Source organism: Pinus tabuliformis, chromosome 5_1, assembly GCF_031772625.1.
Source record: "Pinus tabuliformis cultivar Carrire ecotype Pingquan chromosome 5_1, CPIR1, whole genome shotgun sequence".
NCBI classification, from domain to species: Eukaryota; Viridiplantae; Streptophyta; class Pinopsida; order Pinales; family Pinaceae; genus Pinus; species Pinus tabuliformis.
In genome coordinates this window covers 740779556-740802425 of record NC_142305.1, presented here as the reverse complement: position 1 = coordinate 740802425, position 22870 = coordinate 740779556, and the positions used below count along the sequence as shown (strand labels likewise).

General features: G+C 38.7%; 1 protein-coding gene across 1 annotated transcript in view; it reads left to right on the top strand.

Annotated features, from left to right (window-relative positions):
• EMB2753 (tetratricopeptide repeat (TPR)-containing protein) overlaps positions 1-22870 on the top strand; it is a 333581-nt gene that overhangs the window by 211664 nt on the left and 99047 nt on the right. Inside the window, exon 9 of the mRNA XM_089432854.1 lies at positions 4505-4637. Within this exon, the coding sequence (XP_089288980.1) occupies positions 4505-4637 (133 nt within the window). The remainder of the gene's footprint in view (positions 1-4504; positions 4638-22870) is intronic.

Below are 22870 nucleotides of genomic sequence, written 5' to 3'. Positions count from 1 at the left end.
TTGGTTCGTAATCCTACATTCTGCTGCATATGCTACATCTCTATGCCTAAAAATGGTCTCCATCATTATGACGGCAATGACCTGTGGTCCACCATTTGCCATACCCTGCAAAACTTCCTTACTTCCATTCAATGCTCTAAATTCCATTTCCAATGCTTCATAGTCCATAGTGTGCTTTCCCAGTGAATACAACCATTGTTGGGATCATTCGTGTGCAATCCAAGTTGTACCCATCTATGACTATTACATCAAGGCCTTCAAATTCTTTGTGGGAATCCCTCTCTTTGCTACTAATGCTTATCAATGAAATTATGTGTACCTTCCCCATCAATCAATGTTGTGATATGTCATCCCATGACGACTCCCTTGACTTGAAAGGTGTAATATTTGGGTGTTCTTGAAAGAGTAGCATTGTTAACTTGTGGTTGATATTTCTTTTGTTCGCAGGGTTTTTCCTCCTCTTTAGCTTCTTCCTGTGGCTATTCTTGCTTGGGACTACTAGGCTCAATGAGTTCATCATTGCTAGGTGTGGGTTCTTCTCTTTCTTCTTCGTCGTCAGAGAGCACAATGAATCATCGCCTTTCCTAAACAACGATGTCCAGGTTTCCATGGCTCCCTGCAAGTAAACCATAGCTTTTTCCTCCTTAGTTCATTTCAGATTTCCTCATCTAGCCTGTCCCTTTTGGGCTAATCACATTGAGGGGCCTTCTTCTCCTTATCTTTTGGGGAATGAAAGGTTTGGGAGGAGCTTTAGATTTGACTACTACATTTCCCATATCACAAATCTTCTTGATAGCTCCTTGAAGGGTTGTGGGATTGAATGCTTTTACCCAACCTTTTAATGGTTTAGATAAAGCCTCTGTTAAAGCATGACTAATCTTTCTTTGGATATATTTGTTACCATGATAGCGATACATTCAAATTCTACAATGAACTCTTCATGCGATCCTGTTTGCTTGACAAGTGTTAATTCTCTGAAATGGGTGTTCAGGTTCTTCTGGTCAAATCTTTCTATCAACCTTTGCGTAAAATCTTCATAAGAAGTAATGTTGGCATGCCCCAATGTTACTAGACCATGATACCACCATTCATGCACTTCGCCTTCTAGATGCAATTTGGAAAATTGGATCACGTCTGCTTTCACCATAGGGTTGAGCTTGAAGTAGGTGTCCAAATTTTGCACTCAGGCTCTTGCTATACATCTAGATGGCCCATCAAATGAAGGAAAGGAAAGTTTACTCACCTTGCGTATTATATCAAAATTAGACTATATCCCTTGGGTGTGTTTCTAAATCTAAAATTATTGCCTTCATTGAAAGTTATGGCTGCTCGCGTGTTTTATTCTAGCGCTGCATATTCTTGAAAGTGACCGTCCAACAATCTCTTTGGTTCAATAGTTTCCTGGTTTGCTGCAACTTGATTATTTGTGAATTGAGGAAGCGACGATCGGTGACTCCTCCTGTTGGTTTCCCTGGTGTTAGGAGGACTAGGGTTATGATTCCCACTCCCTTCCATGTTAATTTTGTTGTTGTAAGGAACATTTTCATTTCCTATGAGATGAGTCACCAACTGAGCAAGTTGTTGCTGACCTTGGGCTAATGTTTGCATTAATTGTTGTCCTTGTTGCTGCCCTTGTAATATCAAATTTGATATTTCCGTCTGTCCATGTATTGGTACATTTAAGAGATCCTTGGTCTCTAGATCTCCTCGTTCTTCCTTACCCTCCATGGCTGCAGTGCGATTAACCTTACTCTTCCTAACTGTAATGTTACTTGTATCTCCTAGAAACATACACAAAACTCATAGGGTGGTAGGATTCCAGCGCTCTGATTCCATTGTAATATCCTAGTGCAATTATTTTTGCACAAAGATACTAGGTCTTTCATAAAACTTTTCCAGTACACAATAATCCAATGCAATTAACAAAATCTATAATCAACCCTCTTAATGATGCGACAAACTGAACAACCCCTCTTAATAATGCGACAAAATGAATAGAGCAATATGACACACAATGGATTCGAATCTCTAGTCCACAATGCAATAATCCCACATAAAACAATGTACTATCCCCATAGTAACGAAGCATAGATCCACACAATATAATTAAAAAAGAAATATACATTAATACCCTAACCCAAATTGCTGACGCGAGTCTGTTCTTAAATTCTGTACCTTGGTTATTTCAACAGCCACAGGTTGGGCCCTTCGTATGCTGTTTATTCAACTACAGAAAGTACGCACTGCTTGAGGGGATCAAACTTGGTTATTTCACAACCACGAATTGAGCCCTTACACTGCTACAAAATTTTCTCGTCCAGGCTTGGCCGCAGAAAACCGTACTCTAGAACCTGCAAAAATAATCTATAATGGCCATAGCGATGAGGTATGCTATCCCCAAACCTCCACGAAATGATTATGGAGGGCTTGCTTTTTAATCACGAGAAATCAACGCTTTGCTCTAGGATGCTGCACGACCACTACAAAACATTGCCACAACTTTTGGTCCGCCACAGAGTCCTTGAATTCTCGACATTCGATTCTCAATGTCTCGATCTAGAATAATTATACGTGCTTCAGCAGTGAGAGAGCAATGTGACTGCCTTAATATTGACTGTCCAAAACTCCAGATCAAATTGCATGGCTCAGAACAAGAGATCAATATCAACAAAGAACTGTGTTGCCCTTCTATTGTGCCCAGAACAAAGGATTAATGTCACTTAAAACTTCGCTACCCAAACCGAGGTTGACCATTACAGAATTCGCTGCCTTAAATAGAGATCTTGTGCAAAAACAGAGAGGAGAGAGAAGGATGTCAACTCGGGTGGAATCTTTCACCATTGAAATTGATGAGAAGAAAAGGGGTTTTAAAACCCTCAAAGCTAATGCTTAAGAAACAAATGAGATGATCCACACTTTTTTGTCCCAAAATGAATTTATCCCTCTTATATTTATAGATTTCCTAGAGGGGTCTCCTTTTCTAAAATGATTGAGTAAACTTCACTCCAAGCCCCAACTTTGGGTTTCTTTGCCCAGCTGTTGCAAAACTTGCCCCACAGTGGGGATTTTGGGGGATTTTTCCCTTATAGAGGACTATAGCCTATGGGATTGTATAGGCTATTTCGTCCCATTCGTCCATAATTCGTAGAGGACATTACACTCCACAATTGACCTATTATTCCTTTCGGTAACACCATTCTGCTGAGGGTTGTAAGGGACTATCAACTCCCTCTTAATCATTGCTTCCTTGTAGAAGACAATGAAGTCCTTGGAAGGATACTTTTGTCCATTATTTGACCTCAAAACCTTGATCTTCTTTCCTATCAAGTTCTCTACTTGAGCCTTGAACTCTTGGAACCCATTGAAGGCCTCATCCTTGGTCTTGATTAAGTAAATCCATGTTTTCCGGTAGAAATCATCATTGAATGTCACATAGTATAAGAAACCACCCAAGTATGATACTGTTAGCGGTTCGCATACATTTGAATGTATTAGATCCAAGATCCCCTTGGACCTACTATCACTGCTCGAAAATGATCCCTTGACATTCTTGCCAAGTGCACAACCCTTGCAAACTCCTTCATGCTCTACCTGGAGCTCTGGAAGACCTGTAACCATTCTTCCTCAATGTTGGCAAAGCCTTGTAGTGTATGTGACCAAATCTTTAGGGCCACAAATGGCATAGATTGGTGTTATCATGTACCAATGCTTGAGCTGATCATCCTAGGAGTCTGTACAATCCTCCCTCTCGAACACCAATCACCTTTGTAGAATCTATGCTTGAGCCCTTATTCCATACAAGAACTTGTCCATCATCAAAAGCAACTCTATACCTTTTGTCTTCCATGGATGAAGTAGAGATCAGGTTCCTTTTCAAACCTGGTACGTACAACACATCATTTTTATGATTATTTCCTCCTGGCTCCAACTGGAAAGATGTTGACCCAACACCTTTGACTGCATACTTGGTATTATCACCAAGTTCCACTTTCTGTAGAACTATACTTTGTACAATCCTCTGTACTTGCATGAAGCATACTCTAGAGATTATTTTTGACAAGTAATTCTATTTTCTTAATGGATGATTTTTCACACCTTTCAGATGAAAGCACACTACAAAATGAGGGGACAGGATGAGTTTATTTTGTAATACTTTATAGAATATCAATTGGCAATAACCAAATCAAGATGAGTATCTTGCAAAACATACTATGTATATATTGCCTCAAAAGTTATGTCGTCATCATTATGCATGGTGTTTCATATGTACCAAAGAAAAATATATTCCAAGTAACTTCATTCAAGTGACTTCCTTCATTGATGCTGTTTGTTTTATAATAAAATGTTATTAGAACACACAATATCTTTGGTAGTGTTTAATATCTGAGTGTGATACTATTGTTTATTGCAGGCTTTACTTTTGATGGTCATGAATAGCACTTTTTGGGGCTTTATTATTTGTCTTGTTGTCTTGTTTTATACTCTTCTTTTCTTGTCTTACCAGATATCATGAAGCACTTAAGAAGTGTCTAGGTCTATCACTAGAGGGCGGGAAGCATTCACCAGAGCATGTTAATAAGTTGACTTCTTTGTACAAATCTCTTCAAGAGGAATATCCGTGGTCTGCAGCTGCTAAGGTATATCACACCATTTTTAATAGATGACACCATAGAATTAGCATGGTAAATATGTATCTGAGTTTTGATATAACTTTTTTTTAAAGAACAGTTCTACCTTTTATATTAAAATATAGAGGAATAGGTTACAAAAGAATCACCTCGATATGCCTGCTGGGCAATGAATATATGTAGCAAAGCAAAAAGGGGAACTTGTATGTCTTTCTTGATGCCAACCACCATGATTTCCCAGAATCCTCTGACTGCTGAAAGAATTCCTTCCTGGAGTTGACAGTTTTGTAGCTGGGCACAGCTCAACTTTTGAGGGCCTGATGCCTTTGATTGCAATGGGAAAATTGATCATATTTTATGATCCTCTAAATGTGGAGGGCCTCTTTCTTCAATAGCATCGTTATGATTGAAACCCTTTTTGGCCTCTCTCTTAGTAACTTCAATGCATCCCGGCTGTTGTTCCAGCACAAGAGGAATACTAGGTGGAGGAGCTAACGTAGTCTGCTCCATGTTAGCTGGGATTTCCTTTGTCAAGTTTTTGTTTATAGGGGATTCTTTTTCTTTGTTGGATTAGTGTTGCAGATATTTCCAATTTATTGGCAACCAAGTGATTTTTTGTGACTCTTACCCAAAATGAAAATTGCCCTTAATTTATCACTATGTGCCAATTTATGTCCATTTTCCCAATGTTTATGTACTACAAGAACATGAATATATGTTGTATTTAGAAGTTTGCCAATATTTTCTTGATATATCCATATCTTGAGTTCATGACACCTGCCAATAAATAATCAATAATGATATTTGCTACACAACTTTAAGTTCATTTGACTTTTTGGCATCCACCACTATATCAGATGATAGTTCTCCTTAGCACCTTTCCATCCAGTGGCTCTATGATTATGTTATTTTGTTCTTCCTTGTTTTGTGGAAGCTTTGTTAGACTCCCTAGTTTGCTTTGGACACGATTTTGCTAAGTGTCATCTACATATGAAGGCTTTCTACTTGTCGAGATTTTGATTCCAAATATCTTTGAGCAACCCATTGTTGAAGTCCATTTCCACATAGCATGGCATAGGTTGTGATATGCTTGTTATGGCTTTTTGGAGAGCACAAATGAAACTTCAAAAATGCATTTTCAAATGTAGGTTTTTGATTGAGGTCCCTAGAGATGCAAAGCCAAATTGCAGAGATTGACCCACATTAGATTTGAAGTTAAGAAGCCTATAGAGGGATCAAGGAGAAGAGACTAACGTTTCACGTGAAAAATTGCATGTTTGGTTAACTAAGGTCCATAATAAAGTTATATGAACCTAGGTTTGTTCTTATTGGGCAAAGGATATTGCAGGAAATGATTCTGCTCTATCAATGATGAAGAGATGTGTTGGGTGAGAGGATTCTATGATACTCGAGGGAGGCACAATCTCCATGAATGATTTTTACAAGTCAACTAGAGAAGAGACCACATTTTGAGAACATGGAGGAGGATCTACTAGATTCTGGGGCGGAGCATGAGATGAAACTCTTGTCACTGTTAGGGATGAATTTGGTCTAGTTGATATCCCTAAAGAGGACAGGGTGGTTAGGATCTTCATGGTGATAGGAGTTGCTCCAATCTTAGTAGCAATTTTTGGGTGAAGAATAGAACCAACATATAAAGGAGAATGAAGTTGTTTGTGGTGAATAGACCAAAACCCTAGCTCAAAGTAGTGCAACAAGGCCATCTACATGCTTCAGATGAGTTGGAAGTTTAACTTAATGGAATTTTAGTTCTAATATAACTTTGCTCTTCTTGTTTGAGATACAAAATTTTAATATTGTCCTTGTTTTGTTGACCCATGCGCGATAGGTTATTCTAGGAAAATAAATTTGCTATGTTTAAGATATTGGTCTTTTTATTTGTCTAATTTGATGTTTCCATCATTGTTTAAAGGGTTATCAATAGCGTTGGATTCAAGTAAAGAGTAAAAAATATTGAATAAAGAAATATAATAGGAAGTAAATTGTCTGAGAAAATAATTTGAACTGTGAAAATAGTTGGGTTGTATACACATTGATACTGTTTGACGTCTTTTGTTGCAATATACATGAATATTTCATGGGCCCATGTGTAGTTGCCTCTTTACATGGTATATGAGTTTATGTTATCTATTGTTTTGGAGATCGAGGTCTTTACATTGTATATGAATTTATGATATTTATTGTGTTGGAGATTGACCTCTTTACATTGTATATGAATCTACGATATATGAATATATATTTGTTGTCTCACTTAAATAGAACTTTTGTTCTAGATTTACAATCTAGGAGTTTCGAGATCTACTGGGCCTCCCATTATACTATCTGCAAAACTTCCCAATTCGGAACAATGCCTTTCATAATTAGTATTATTGCAAATGTTGGTAAAGCAAGGAACTGTGTATTTTTCTCAAATAAATCTATTATTGAAGATTGCTCATTGCCACCATCCTCATTGGTACTAAGGACACTTATTCAGGATTTTGTTTAAGCCTATACCAACTTTAGCTGTCAATTGATTGCTTCATCCTGGGGTGTTTGAAGTTTGAACCACTTTTAACTTGCTTTGATGTCTCTATGGCAATTCTTTCTTGACCATTTTCTCTTCAAGCTATTAATATGTGCACAACCTCTTTTCCTTAGCAATGCTTTCCAATGTTAGTTGTGCAAATATATATTCTATCCTTGGTCTTCGTTCAATTTGTAGATTTTATCGATAGCTTCACTATCGAGCATTAAGATGCTAAGCTCTTTCTCCAACTATTTACATAGATCCTTTGAATTGTTGAAGGGTCTTATGCGAAACTACTTGTGGTAGTGGTTGGTACTATCTGATATCAAAACTAGAAATGATTAAATCCAATGCTTTACATCATCACTTTGAAGACTGGCCATTTAGATCATTTCACATAAGATTCAACATAGATCATACACCTTCCCATAAATAGTTGATTTAAATTTGCAAATAGAATCATAATACAAACAGGCTTGGTGAACTATAGAATGATCAAGAGCGATTTCCTCCAAAACTAATCATCAAGAACAATTTCCTCCACCTCTTGGGATTCCTGTCTATTAAATGTGGTTGCAAACCTCAATCCTTGCTATGGATTTCTCACCAAAATACAAGCCATTGCCTCTCCTACCTTCAAAAGGTGGTGCATGGAGATGAAGTAGTTGTTAGAAAATTTGATGTTTACAACATTAAGTAGGTCCACCTTAAAATTATTATGGAAAATGAAGTGGGTGACAATATGATTGGATATAAATTTTACCGTATTCTTCCTTTTTTTTCCCAAGTAACATATCATGGGGAAAACTTCCTAAGTACTTCCCCTTAGTTTGAGGATGGTATTGTGGGTAAATCTTATATTCTTCAAGGTGTTGAAAATGTAACTAGTTTTGGTTTTCATTTTTTGTACTGGGTCATGACTTGATGTACTTGTCAAAAGGAAAAATAAAATAATTTCTTTGTAAAAGAAAAACATTATTATTTTAAGTGGGTTTCTTGTCCATCTTGTTGTAGTCCTAAGTCAAAGCACCCATTGAGTGCTCTAGAGTCTAGGAGACTTGTTGACAAGTCAAATGGGCAGGGTCATGATCTACTAGCCTTTGGAGGGCTCATGTGTCGAAAAAGGAAAATTATTATTGTAAATTTTAATGTCTAGAGTCTCCAAGTGATCGGTTGGCCAAACAGCTACAAGTTGGCCTAGAAAGGCCCAATTCGTCCTCCATGAAAGCCTATATAAGGAGACTCGTCCTCCTCATTAGAAGACAGATCGAAGAAGGAAGAATCTATCTGATTCAGCGAAAAGAAGGAAGATCTGTCCAGCGAAATTTTGGAGGCCAACGAAGGAAGGAAGATGTGATTTTTCTGTTGCCATTGCTTACACGTGCGAGTTCTTGGAGGAAGACCTAGGGTTTCCTCAGTCTGATCTTTGCAGAGAATTGATTTGGGGTTTGGCTGGCTCATCACTTGGTTTGGCTTGGGTATTGGTCTTGGAAGTCTTCATTGGACAGATTCTATAAGAAGAGAATTTTTTTCTGGGTTTTCCCCATTTGGGGTTTTGCCCTGGCTTGGAACCTACTTCTGGTGTTCTTGTGTTTTTCTTGATCTTCTTGTTGGCATTTGTCTTGATGTTAAACAAAACTACAAAATGAAGTTAATATCCTAATCTAATGCACAAGAAAATGTCAAAGATATAAGAGAAATCAATTTAAATGAAGCCCTAATTCTTTGCCCTAGATTTCTCAAAACAAGGACCAGGCTAGCTCTACAATTTATAAATATATCATATATATATCTCATCCACAATCGGCTCACTAAGAGCAAACATATCATAGAGTGGGATTTGAACTCAAGTGGGTAGGGTAACAAATATTCTCACAATCACTTGAGCACACTAAATTGACATATCTTCCATTTCTTGTACGAGACACCAATCCTTTTATAGTTAGGATCCTTTAACTTAATAATATCACACACCAAGATGTTCAATGTGTGAATCAAACAACTAAACCATAATCTCTGAGGAGATACATTCTTAATGATATCTCTTGACTTTACAATTAGTTGCGTTATCAATAATGGCTTGAATGACATTACGTGATGAAATTTCTAGAATGGATTGAGTAAGGGCTATGTAATATTAACATTGATCTTATAATGATTTTGGTAGTCATGGGTTGAATGAAGATATATCAATAGTGGACACACTATGAACATTTATCAATGGGCTTAATTTGACATTTGTCTAACCATTAAATTCAATGGATACCACAGACCTGTTGAGAAATCAATATGCTTATGTATTAGGGTTGATTTCTCTGTCATGGTAATTACCTATGAATTTGTTGGCTTCTTTATTAAATTTTTATGTTCTTTTCTTTCATCAAGCAATTACCAAAATATAAAAACATGAAGATTACAAGAAATAAAGAACACAAAGATATAGGCTCCAAGCCAGGGCAAAACTCTACAAAGGAGAAAACCCAACCAACTTCTGTTCTTATCGAGTCAGATGAATGTGAGAAATCCAAGATGCAAAACTAATACAAGAATCCAACCTCCAAGATGCCAAGTCAAGCCCTCCAAATTCACAGGGAACTCGCTTTTACCTCAGGTCATCTGTCACAAGGAACTCGCACTCATCTCAGATTAACTGCCATAGAGAAATCACACTTATTTCAGACATATTTCCCAGGAAACAACTCACACTTATTTCAGACATATATCCCTGGAAACAACTTCTCATTGATTTCAGACAAATATCTGAGATTATTTATCTTAGGAATTCACAAGTCTTCTCATGAATGTAATCTCTGAACTTCACACACCTTTTCCTCTCCTCAGAACTCATCATAGAATGCACCGAATTGCTTGCCATTTTTTGTGGAGGATGTATTCCAATATATAGTTGTTTTCATATGCGAAAAGACACTCTTTTGAGTGAGCTGACATATCATTTTGGAGGGCCAACTTGGCTTCTTGAGGTGAATTGACCCAAATTACATTTTTGGAAATTCTTTTTCCTTCTTCTTTACAAGAAAGTCCAAATAGGACTTTGACTCAAGAAATCTGAAAAGCATGAAGAACATGCTTTGACTAGAAATAAACATAATAATAATAATTTCTTTTTCTTCTTTTTGCTTTTACATATTTAAACAAGTACAAAGATAATTATGAAGACCGAACCTAGTTACATTTCAACAAGACCATTGTGGATTTTGGTCTTTTCCTTGTCAAGTGATGTGGTTTTGGCTTGGTCATATCCATAACTCTTGTATCCCTTAAGGGCTTTTTTGAGGGTGGTAACCAAGTAATGACAGTAGAGTGGGCAAAGAACATTAAATTGTATGCCACATGCATAGAGATTCCTAATACTTTTGTATCCATGTCATTCCTATCATTTTGGTCAAGGAAATATAATGTTGTTTTATGCCTTGTATATGTTGTTGTGGATACATTAGCATGGCAGAATGGGGATTGGCCATCGAACATTCTGTATGAGGCCTCAAATTGAGGCTTTGGATTTCTGATTTATTTTGTGGTTCTAATTCTTTCTAGTGTATTTTTTCTATCTTCATTTGGTATTTTGATGCAGGTTATGATTCCCAAGTTCTTATTATCATCACGCAACAATAATACACACAAATGCATCCTCACACGAGTATATGAACCCATGCAACTGTTCTTACAATGGGGGAATGTAATTTAGTAGTTTTGCCTCTTTTCCCTCCTCAATCCTTGTTACATACCTACCTCAACAAGGGTATTGAACAATTTTTAAGTTTATTTTCATCATCACGTCCAATGTCATCTTCTTCATGCTACTCTACTTCTTTCTTCTTTCCATAAGACAAGCCATACTCATGATGAAGATTCTCATATTGTTATTTCCCATCAACACTCAAATAAGTATAAACATGCTTACATGTTTGTAAAATACAATATTATATTGGACGATCTGTAAAATTAATAAGATGATTACAATGAAGATAACTTCAAGTATAAATGTACTCTAGGTGAAATCTCTTTGAATGGTCATGCCTTCTAACTCTTCAAGCAACTTTACATCATATTTAGTACAAGGTTATTACTATTTGTTATTATTCTATTTGTATTTTACTGTACTCTTTTATTATATGATTTAGGTCCATTACATTGCCGCATTTAAAAGGCTTTATCCTTGAAGAATTTATAAAGAATTACTTTCAACATTTCCATACCATCCACTTGGTAAAGGCGAAGAGCTGAGGAGCACACAAAAGTATCAAAACTACCCTATAACCAGTAAAGTAACACTGAGATTGAGATAGAGCATGATATTGAGATTGAGATTGCTGACAATCATGAGTGAAGGAAGGAAAGGGAGAAGCATTCAATAAGAGTCCTTAGATTTGAAGATGAAGCTATGACGAAATAGTTGTAAGGATGTTGATCTAAGCAAGGTGTCCCTTGTCAAACAAATCTTGACATAGTCATTCAATTCTTGAGGTGCTCGATTCTGACTTAGGGGAGTTGGAAGCATGCTCATGATTGTTATTTCTCGTGTTGGGGGCTAAATGGTCAGAACCGCCACAACAATCCAACACACATCCCCAAACTGTAAATGTCGGTTACCATTTTGTCGGATGGATTATTCAAGTCAAAACAATATCCTTCAAAATGGTTAGGGCTCATGTATCTTAGGTTCCCAATGGTTAGATGATAACTAGTCGCAAGCCCAATTTGTAGAGGAATATGTTAGGGTCAAAGTTTGGAAGCTTCAGGTTGTCTCTAATGCCATTGATAGAAATATTGGTGGGTTCCATGCTAAGGTGCATGATGTGGTTTTATCTCTAGTAGTTACACACATTAATCAATTTTCTCACTATCAATGAAATATTCCTCTCAAAACCTCTTGTGCTCTATGATGGGGTTGTTTAGTGTTCATCCTTTGATGTACTTGAAGAGAATACAATATATGTGAGGGTTCCAATAATGCTTTGATGCTTACATGAGTGAATACATGGATATGGAGTTAAAATTTTCTATAAACTTTGCATAGAACCTTGATCTCATTTTGATGTGTTCTAAAGTTGGTTGGAAACAACATTGCACGTTTGATTGGACTTGTATTTTCTTTTAAATATTTTCGGGGATTTACAACAGTTTATCCAAGCTTCTACAAGCTGGTAATGATTTCTTTGTCCATCTAGTCTGTTGCAGTAGATATGGCTATCCCGCCCACAAAAGTTTCCCATTCTGCGGTATTTACAACTATAGCTTCGACAAAATTGAGATAGAAGGTATATACATTTACAATTCATATGTTGATAAAAACATAAAATCAAAACAAAGGAGATCATACGTTCATTAGAGCTGGGCAGTTTAGATCATGGCCAGGAGAAGCATCTTCTGAGCCTTTGGAATTCTCTTGATCTATCACGCCCTCCATGTTTTCCTCCATGCCTTCCTCCATGGTTTCCACTTTAATCTTCAGATTTTCTAGCTGTTGTCGCAGTGCATCCATCTCATCCTCCAATTGCCTGATGTGTTCCCGTTTCTCGAGGTCTCGTTCCTGTATAGTCATGTTCTCATGAATTTGCTGGTGCATGCTACGTTGGAGCTCGGTCAGGGCCTCTTGCAGATCCCAATGGTCTTGTACACAAGTGATACAGGAAGGTCTATTTTTAGTATTTACCACTTGACCCCGAGAAACCGGCCCTCGGCCCCCCAAACCTCAGCCTGTGGCTTCCCCACGTGCCTGACCAAGAACTAGCGTCTGTACCCTGCATTCTGGCTTCCAAAACTTCCCCTTTTAATAGGCTCCAATAATTTTTGTCAACTGTTTTCCATGGTCTCCTGCAGCCAAGCACCCTCGCTAATCCTCCGAAGACTGCCTTGTTCCTCGGCTGATATGCGCTGCCCAACCTCACTCCAACACCAATTCTCCTCCCACTTTAGGAAACATTTAAGAACCCACCCAGTGTCCCAAGGCCAAAATGCTTGCAAACACTTAGATGTTCCAACACCCACAACCTCTCAATTATTCTTAGAATCACATCAATTTCCTTTAACACCTCAGATGGATAGACCTTTAGTCCCTCATGCCGACTCTTCACAACATAAAGCCCTACCTACGTGACACAGGAACTAATAATCAGTAGCCTCGGCTCTAGCCACTAGGCTTTTGTAGAGGCGATCGTCCGACACTCGAACCTTAAAACATACAAATTCCACATACTGTTTTGCTTTTTATAACTACTGCCTGACTGAGAGGTGATGTAGAGATGAGCGAGGAGAATGATGTAATCGAGATCCCATGAGTACTCCATCATAACTCTACCATCCTCCATTAAATTCCCACCAAGCTCCTGATCGCTTTCAACCATCCCAACTATTCTCCCACGAGCGAGCTCGACTTCACTAAGAACCTGAATTAATTTCTGCTCTGTAATTCTCAATTCTCTACAGACGCCTGAGGTGATGCGCTGCCGAATTCTCCAAGAACCATGGTGCAAGAACAATGAAGTCGCACACTGTGACTTAAGCCAGGAACAGGGGTACTAAAATGCCATATGATGCCATGTCTCGTTTGAGTGAGATTGTCTGGCTTGCCACGAGTCTTCATGAATACCTGTAGCTTGTAGAGGATGATGCGATAGGGGGAGGAGGATACCGGGGTGATGAATATTTTGTGGAGGGGCGTAGGAGAAGGGGCCACATGGGGGGGGGGAGGGGAGTGCAAAGAGGAAGGGGAGGGGGGATGGGATATAATGGAAGGGAGGCGGGGGGGAGGGGAAGGAGAGGGGAGGTGGAGGGGGGGGGGGGGTGCAGGAAGTGGCAAGGGTAGATCTAGGGGGAGGATGGAGGGGTCTCATAACTTTATGATATGATAATTCCGACTTTTCAACTTTCTTAGCATTCCTTCGAGACTTGTTAGGGGTGGGAGGGGAACGAGAGGGGAGGTGCCGGGGGGGGGGGGTAGGAAGTGGCAAGGGTAGAGCTAGGGGGAGGATGGAGGGGTATCATAACTTTATGATATGATAATTCAGACTTTTCAACTTTCTTAGCATTCCTTCGAGACTTTAACAACAACCTACAAATTTCTCTCTTCATTTTCTTAAGGAATATTTGTCGTGCCCACGACATCGTTTATTACACTTTTTTCCTCCTCCAAATGGCATGCCTTATTAGCCTGCCTATCAGCTTCTTGGTTATTTCCCCTCAAGACATGGTAGAAGGACACTGATTCGAAAGCAGGGAGCAAGTTCTGGGCTCTCTTAATGATTTGGTTCAGGTTAGTGATCTTTGCCTTTGAAGTGTTGATCATATGCCTTATAATGATCATGGAATCGCCTAACACCTGAATCTTTTTTATACCATTTCTTTGTGCCAGGATTAGTCCCAGGAGCATACCATACACTTCTGCTTGGTTATTTGTCTTTCGGCCAAGCCCCCAAGCATATCTGAATTCAATGATTCCTTCGGGATTAATGAGAATCCCTCCCCCTCCTGCCACCCCAGACTATTTAGGCTAACTTACCTTATAGTTAATATAGAGTTATTACTATTTAGTATTATTTTGTTTATATGTTACTTAACTATTTTATTATATGATTTATATTCATTACAAACACCATCATATGAAAAAATGGAGTCATACACCATATACTCATCTTGCTTCTTATGAAAGATTCGTAATGGATTGACGAAGAAGCACTGGGAAAGAGTAGGAGAAGAGGGTATTTAACATCGAAACATGACACGAAGGGGAATAATAACCAAGTGAGAACATGCTTTGAGAACAATGCTCCAATGATAATTAATGTGATTGTGGCTGCCTAATCCACACCTTGGGTTATGTGGAAGAAAGCTTTATGTGACTGTTGCCACCTAATCCACACCTTGGGTTATGTGGAAGAAAGCTTTATGTGATTTTTGCCACCTAATCCACACCTTGGGTTATGTGGAAGAAAGCTTTAATCCATTGGGTGTGGCCTTGGGGGCAAGTCTCGAAACGAGTTGTTGTCACTAAATCTCGACTTCTTCGTCTAGGCTATTAGAAATGTTAAACAAATCATTCTAGTTTTATTGAATTACCTGCTACCACTCAATCTTGTAGGGGTTCCAAAGGGGCAACTACTAGACCAAGTGGCAATAGTGGAACAAAGATCCATTGTCACCTCAATCAATGTCCCCTGCTCTATATGGAATTTCATCAATGGGAGGAGTCCCGATATAAGGGAAATCACCATGAATGGTATGTCAATGATGGAGAGACAGTGATTTCAAGAGCCCATTCATAGGAGAGACTTAGATGATAGGGCTTACTTGCTTGAGAAACAAGGTGTAAGGTTCTCCAATAAAGGCTTGAAAGGAAACCTCGACCTAGGGATGAGAGATATACCTTGATAAGGGATGCCACAGACCTAAGAATCCTAGGAGAAGAGGGTTTCTAACGTGATCCTTGTGAAATTAGAGTGAAAGGATGTGGGACCACAAAGAATCCCAAATGGACCCAAGCAAGGCCAGGGGTTTCAAGTGAAACTTCAAATGAAAGGTCCTGACCAAGTAGGGGAGGAGAAATGGATCAAAGAAATTAGATTTGACTTGAGTTTTCAATGTAATGACCCTTAATGAAGCCACTAACCTAAGGCTAAGAACGAAGTTGGATCTAGGGCTTGGGATAATTCCAAAACTAGCCACAGGAAATCCTTCAAAATTTGTGAGGGCCTAGAGCACATTGCAACACAATTGTAGCCCAACTCGCTCTTGAAATGGATGGCTACGATGGATTTCATGTGATGCCCTTGGAGATCCCTAGGGTTAGGGCGTTGAAAGGAGAGAAAGAGGTGAAAAAGGTTTTCGTTACGGTGATCACCAAGGACTTGTAGACCAGTGCCTAGCCTATTGTGGAGAATGGAGTCAAAGTGCACTCGACATAGGATTTTTCGCTCTTCAAGGAGCTCTATTGCAACATCACATGCCCTAGAGAAGTAACTTCAAGGTCACAACAAGGATTTATACTTCGATTTGCAAATTAATGGAGTTTCAGAGTCAAGATTTCATAACCTACCCCTAGGAATATTCACTTTTTATTGCCAAATGAGTAACACATGCAAAAGATCAAGATTCCCAAGTGATTCAAGTTTTTCGCATAAATATAGAGCACAAGCAACATCATGATGCAATATTCCATACATTATACATATAATGAAAAATTCGCATAAAAGAGAAACCTACATGGCAAAAAAAGTATATCCATCCATCATATTTGGAAAAGAATGAAGCTCCAAGACAAATAGCAATTATCCAAACATCGAAATGCATCAAATGATCTCCATTTCATCCAAAATAACAGGTTTGCAATTCTCAAGAAGAGAGGGAAATCCCAATCCAAGTGATGATGAGAATTACAAATGAGGTCTCATGTATTTATATGAGCCTTTAATACTTCAAATGGGTCTAATTAACCTAACAAACCCTTAAAGGTGTCTCTAATGTGAAAAATAACACCCTAATGGGTGACAAGCCCACCAAATAGCTCCAAAACATGAAATATTAGCCTCTCAAGAGGGCCAAAATGATAAACAAGTAGCAAGGAGTTGAAAGGCCAAATGAACTCCAACATGTGTGAAAATGAGTGGAAGGGCTCCAAATGTATTCATGAAGGGAGTGGCACCTTGATCTCCATGCAAATGACCCATGGTGCTCCCAAGTGGCTTTGGGGGCACAAAAACGTCCTCAAGGGTCTCCAAGTGGATCGAACAAGCCTGTATCCCATTGGTGAGGGCTGAAATAATGATGCAAGCCCTTCCTTTGTTTCCCATGGTGAGACACAACCTCATATGGGCCCTAGATCAATTGCCAAGTGTGTGGTGCAGTGTGTAGCCAGTTGGGTTGGGTGGTCCAGGTGCATCATCATCATCAAATAGGTGGAACACGAGCAAAACATGAAATATTAGCCAAATGAACTCCAACATGTGTGAAAATGAGGGGAAGGGCTGCAAATATATTCATGAAGGGAGTGGCAACTTGATCTCTATGCAAATGACCTGTGGTGCTCCCAAGTGGCTTTAGGGGCACAAAAACGTCCTCAAGGGTCTCCAAGTGGATCGAACAAGCCTGTATCCCATTGGTGAGGGCTGAAATAATGATGCAAGCCATTCCTTTGTCTGCCATGGTGAGACACAACCTCATATGGGCCTTAGATCAACTGCCAAGTGTGTGGTGCAAGTGTGTGGCCGGTTGGGTAGGGTGGTCCAGGTGCATCATCATCATCAAATAGGTGGAACACGAGCAAGCAATGGATGGCATTGAAGGATCCCATGGCATGGCTATCTGCTCTCTTCTATAGGGGAGGCCCATGGCTCTCAACACACACCCTACAAACACCAATATGACCCTTTGGAGGGACCCCATATATGGAGACAAAACCCCAAGATGAAGACCAACTTGTAATCCTATATAATATCTAATGCGTCTCTTTACCTTCTAGTACCAAAAACATCGGTGTAATTGAGTTGTGAAAAGGGGTTGTAATGAGAGGAGGGGAGCGATGTATGTCGTGCCAGGAAGCAGGATGACGCAACCAAAATTGGGTTTTCCCATGTAGTGCCATCCCTAAGGCTAGTAGCCAATAAAGGAGATCCCATGGCACTAGGATGCAAGGTTAACCACCAAATTGGACAATAGATGAGTACAAATCAAGCCCATTCTTTCCTTAGAATCCCCCCACTAATCCGTGCCCAAAAGTGTCCATGACATGGTTACTTGGGAGTGGGAGCGATATTTTCAAAAGCTATTGGGTTGGGAGCAAATATTTAAATAATATATATTTTTATATATTTTGATGCATATATATCAACAAAAGCATGTAGAATAATGAATTAGATACAAACAACATAAAAACATGGATTAAACCATATAACATCAATCATCTGGAAGTTATAATCTTCATCAACCTAGTCCACAAGTTACAAGTTCTCATTTATATAGCATGTAAGTGTGCACATAACCAAAATATCATCGAGTGCAATCCATCTTTGAACCGAAAATACATCAACAAATAGGCTCTAAATGGCCTCTAGCATCCAAAAAATCATGCTATAGCAAATAGCTACATATCATCAAAATCGGTGCCTATCTTGGGATCTTTGTCATTAATATCACCCTCTAAGCAATGAACATAAGATAGAAAAAATGTAGCATGTCAAGTCAATATTTTGTTTGAGTGATGGACACATTTTTAGTAGGGACATGATAGAGGAGTTCGACAATCAAAGTCCACATAACATCAAGGTACATAGAGGGCTTGGTGCTCTTGATTAAATACGAGTCCTATACCCCAATACATGGCAAAATCCAATGGAAACATTGCAGTCCCCCCAATCCTGAAAAACTGATAAGTTTGCTGGATTTTGAGTGAGATCTAAAATTCTATTTTCTCCATATGAAATCCAATGAGGTCGAAACCACTCTCAAACATCCTGAGTCAATACATGGTAATGTTAAAAATTAAATAGAAGGATGAAAATGAAATAAGTAAAATGTCACTTTTACTTTCAAAATTTAACATTACCATGAATTGCATATCAATACTAGGTCCATAGGCTTGAATATTAGGCTGCCCTACTCACAAACTCTTGTTTCTTTGATTTTTTTATTTTTTATTTTTATTTATTTATTTATTTTTTGTTCTTTTCTGCGTTTGGAACATCTTTGTGACAATTTTTTTGTGAAAAAACCAGGGAGTGATTTTTTTTTTGTTGGTTTTGTTTAATATTGTGAGTGCACCCCCAAGTCGCTCCCACTCAAAGCATGCTCTGAGAGCGATTTGAAGGGGGGGTGCGGTAGCCCCCAACCATGGTCCATTGATAAGTAAACACAAGTACCCAACTACATAATGAAAGCCATACATTCGGACTTGGAAGACACACCTTCAAAGAAATGATCATAACAAATGGGCATGGAGCGGAATCACTGGTTTAGGTGGCAGAGATGATGGCACATCGAGCTATCTGGTGGCGGCAAGGGGTTGCCGACTGATGACTGTTTAGGAGAAAAAATTCTCCTATGGGTGTCACCCACTGGTGGTGGGTAACATTACCAAAAGCATGAAATTAACAACATATAACTTACAAGCATATAAATAAACAATTCATAAACAAATAATATGAAATCACAATAAACACCGGTTATAGAAAGGTCAAATCTTGCTTGAAATGTAAATCCGGCAAATGGAAATCGTGGCCTAAAAGATGCTGTCTCGAAAGGTTTTGAATTGTTCTCTTAGTTAATTTTATTAAGTTAAGTTTTCACTTAGATTATTAGTGAGTGCATTGAAAGGACAAACATGTGATCCATGTGATTGTAGGAAAACTAAAACTACTCTAATTTTTGATTCCTCTTTCACCTTTATCCTTCAAATGAGGTCAGGAAGGTCGCTTGGAGATTCGACAGGAAGAAGCTTAGCTTCAAGGCATTCTCTTGATTTCACAAGTTAACAATCCTTTCCCAAACTCACAATAAATGGTTGAAAAGGTTTTCCCTATAAAACTATTTGACTAACGCGAGATCAAACTTTTGCTTGTGATGGCTGAGAGCATAACAGGACCTGCTGGGAAAGGTTCGTTACTTTATGCCGAAAAGAAATCTAATTTAAAAAAAAGAAGTGAAACCTAGTCTACTATATAAAATAAGTCTAGTCTAAGATGTTTTGTTGTGGATGGGTGATTTTAATCGAAATAAAACACCATGAAAATTGAGACCAAACATAAAAGAGCTCCTTTTTATAGGGGGATGGGATGCCTAGGGGACTCCCATAGCTCCCTAAAATAAAATAAATCTAGTATAAGATGTTTTGGAGTGCATGGGTTGATTTTAATCCAAATAAGACGCCACGAATTTTGAGACCAAACACAAAATACCCCCTCTGGATAGGGGGAATGGGATGCCTAGGGGACTCCCCTAGCTCCCTCAAGGTTACAGTCGCTGTTATGATATTAGACATCCCTTATGAATAAAGGGAGATAATGGTTTTTGATCTTCTTTTATAGGGAGGACGATTATGTGTTTCCTCCGATTTACTTGGATGGTTCAAGTAGGCGAAAATCTGACAGCACCTCCCTTTGTATGCTCACGAACCTGCAAAAATCATTGAACAAAGCTTTGTGAAAGATGCCCCAAAGCACTTTAGGGTTATGTGCTGTGTTAGTAGAAAAATATGGAAAATTCCAAGTTGAATTTATTGAAGAAAAAAGGGAATTTCTGCCAGTGTTGCGAACATCGCGATTTTATTGCGATGTTTGAAAAAATTGCATTTTTTTAGAGTAAACAATTTTATCGACTGATAACGTCGACGATTTTTCAAGTTGAAAAAATTGGGTAAAAATTGTGATTTTTACTAGAAAATTGCAAGTTGGCGGGTAAAAATCGTGAGCCGCGGAAATAACGAGCTTTTAAATGCAATTTTTGGATTTTTTTTGGTTCATTTTGTAGACAGAGGGCAAGAGTGAGAGCCAGGGAGGAGGATAACTCATCTACATGGCCAAGAGAGGAGAAAAGTGAAGAAATTTAGCATCCCAGGCAAACAAAATTGAAGTTTGGACCAAGTTTCTTTAGCAGAGCATGCTTTTCAAGTATGGGCATCAAATTTGGCCTTTTTTTATTTATTTTATCTTGTTTTTCCTTGGGTTTCTATCACCCATTTATTTTCCATGATTTTTGTTTGGATTTGAGTGTGTTTTTTTGTCATTTGTGTTGCATTTAGTGGAGGGTTTTTTTGGTAAAAAATGCAAAATCTTGATTGTTAGTTTTATTTGTTTAATTTTTTCTTGTGCCGTAGTTTTTTTCCATCACTTTTGCTTGGGTTTGAATGTGTATTTTTTGCCATTATTGTTGCATTGAGTTGAGGGTTTTTTTTTCAAAAATTTAAAATGTTGTATGTAAATTTTAATTTCATTTGGTCAACTTGCAATTCTTCTCGTGCCCTCGGTTCAAACTTCAAACTTTAATTTTACATTAAAACTCGAGATTCAACAAAGTAACAAACATGGCAAGGAAATTGGACCCTCTATGGGAATTTGGTGAACCCGATGGAGGGTTTGACAGATCAAATTTATCAAGTTTGACTTGCAAGATATGTGGGCATCATATGACAGGGGGTATAAAAATTGAAGTACCACCTTGCACAAATTCTTGGATATGAGGTAGGGCCTTGCTCAAATACAAATCTGGAAATCATCCGAAGAGCCCTCAAATCATTGGAAGAAATATAGACAACCAAACTGTCTAAGGCAGCTTTGAAGAGTCAAATAGCAGGGGGTGGAGTGTCAGGATTGAGAGGTGACTGCGTGAGTGGTACTGGTTCTACTTCACCATCAACATCAACACCCAACCCCATAGCTACCTCATCATTTTTTGTTCCTAGAACCACACCTTGTGCACAACCATCTATCTCGTCAATTATTAAAAAAAGGGAGAAGAAAGAAGCTGACAAGTTGCTGTCTAAGTTTCTTCTTTGGAGTAATATTCCTTATAGCGTTGCCAGGAACAATCCATTTTTCTAGCCCGCAATTGATGCTATTGCTATTGTTGGCCCAGGGTACAAAGCCCCTTCATATGATGACTTTAGAGGGTGCATTCTTCAAAATGAAAAGGTTGACTGCACTAAGAGATTGGAGGAGTTTAGGGGATCATGGGCACACAGGATGCACTGTGATGTCAGATGGTTGGACCGATCAAAAGGGTAGAAGCCTTATTAACTTCTTGGTTAATTGTCCCAAGGGGCCAATGTTTATGAAATTTGTTGATGCATCTGCACATATCAAAGATGCATGGTTATTATGTGATTTGTTGGACGTGTTCATTTAGGAGGTGGGTCCACAACATGTTGTCCAAGTCATAACGGATAGTGCCGCAAATAATGTTGCTGTTGGTAAGATGCTTATGGAGAGGCATCCTAACTTATTTTTGACACCTTGTGTTGCACACTGCATTGATTTGATGTTGGAGGACATAGGAAAAATTCCTTTTGTCAAGAATATTGTTGAATCATCAAAAAACATTACAAAATTTATATATAATCATGCATCTGTGCTTCATTTGATGAGAACATTCACCAACAACAAGGAGTTGGTGTGCCCTGCCATTACACAGTTTGCCACTAGTTTCATATCTCTTCAATCCCTCCTGAATTCTATGTGGGATGTGAAGAGAATGTTTCTTTCAGAGGAGTGGTGTGCTTTGTCATATAGCTGCAAACCAGAGGGAGAGGCCATATGCAGGTTAGTTTCATACCAGGAAAGCTTTTGGGGGGAGTGCAGGAGGTGTGTAGCATTACTGAACCTTTGATAAAGGTTCCTCGATTAGTTGATGGAGACGAGCCCGCAATGGGCTACTTGTATGAGGGCATGGATAGGGCCAAAGAATCCATTCAGAACTACTATGATGATAACGGGGATGAGGGGTTTAAGGAACAACAACTCTTATGGGAAGTGATTGATGAGTGATGGAATGATACACTCCACCATCCCATTCATGCTACATAGATCTACTTGAACCCCACATTTTCTTATTCCTGTGGATTCTTATTTGTTGCCGAGGTCATGGATGGATTCGTCACTTTTGTTCAGAAGATGGTGTCATCTCCAGCAGAACGTGCAGAAATCTCCAAAGAAATGGAGATATATAGGATGGTAGGTGGCACATTTAGCTTTGACATGGCTATGCATGA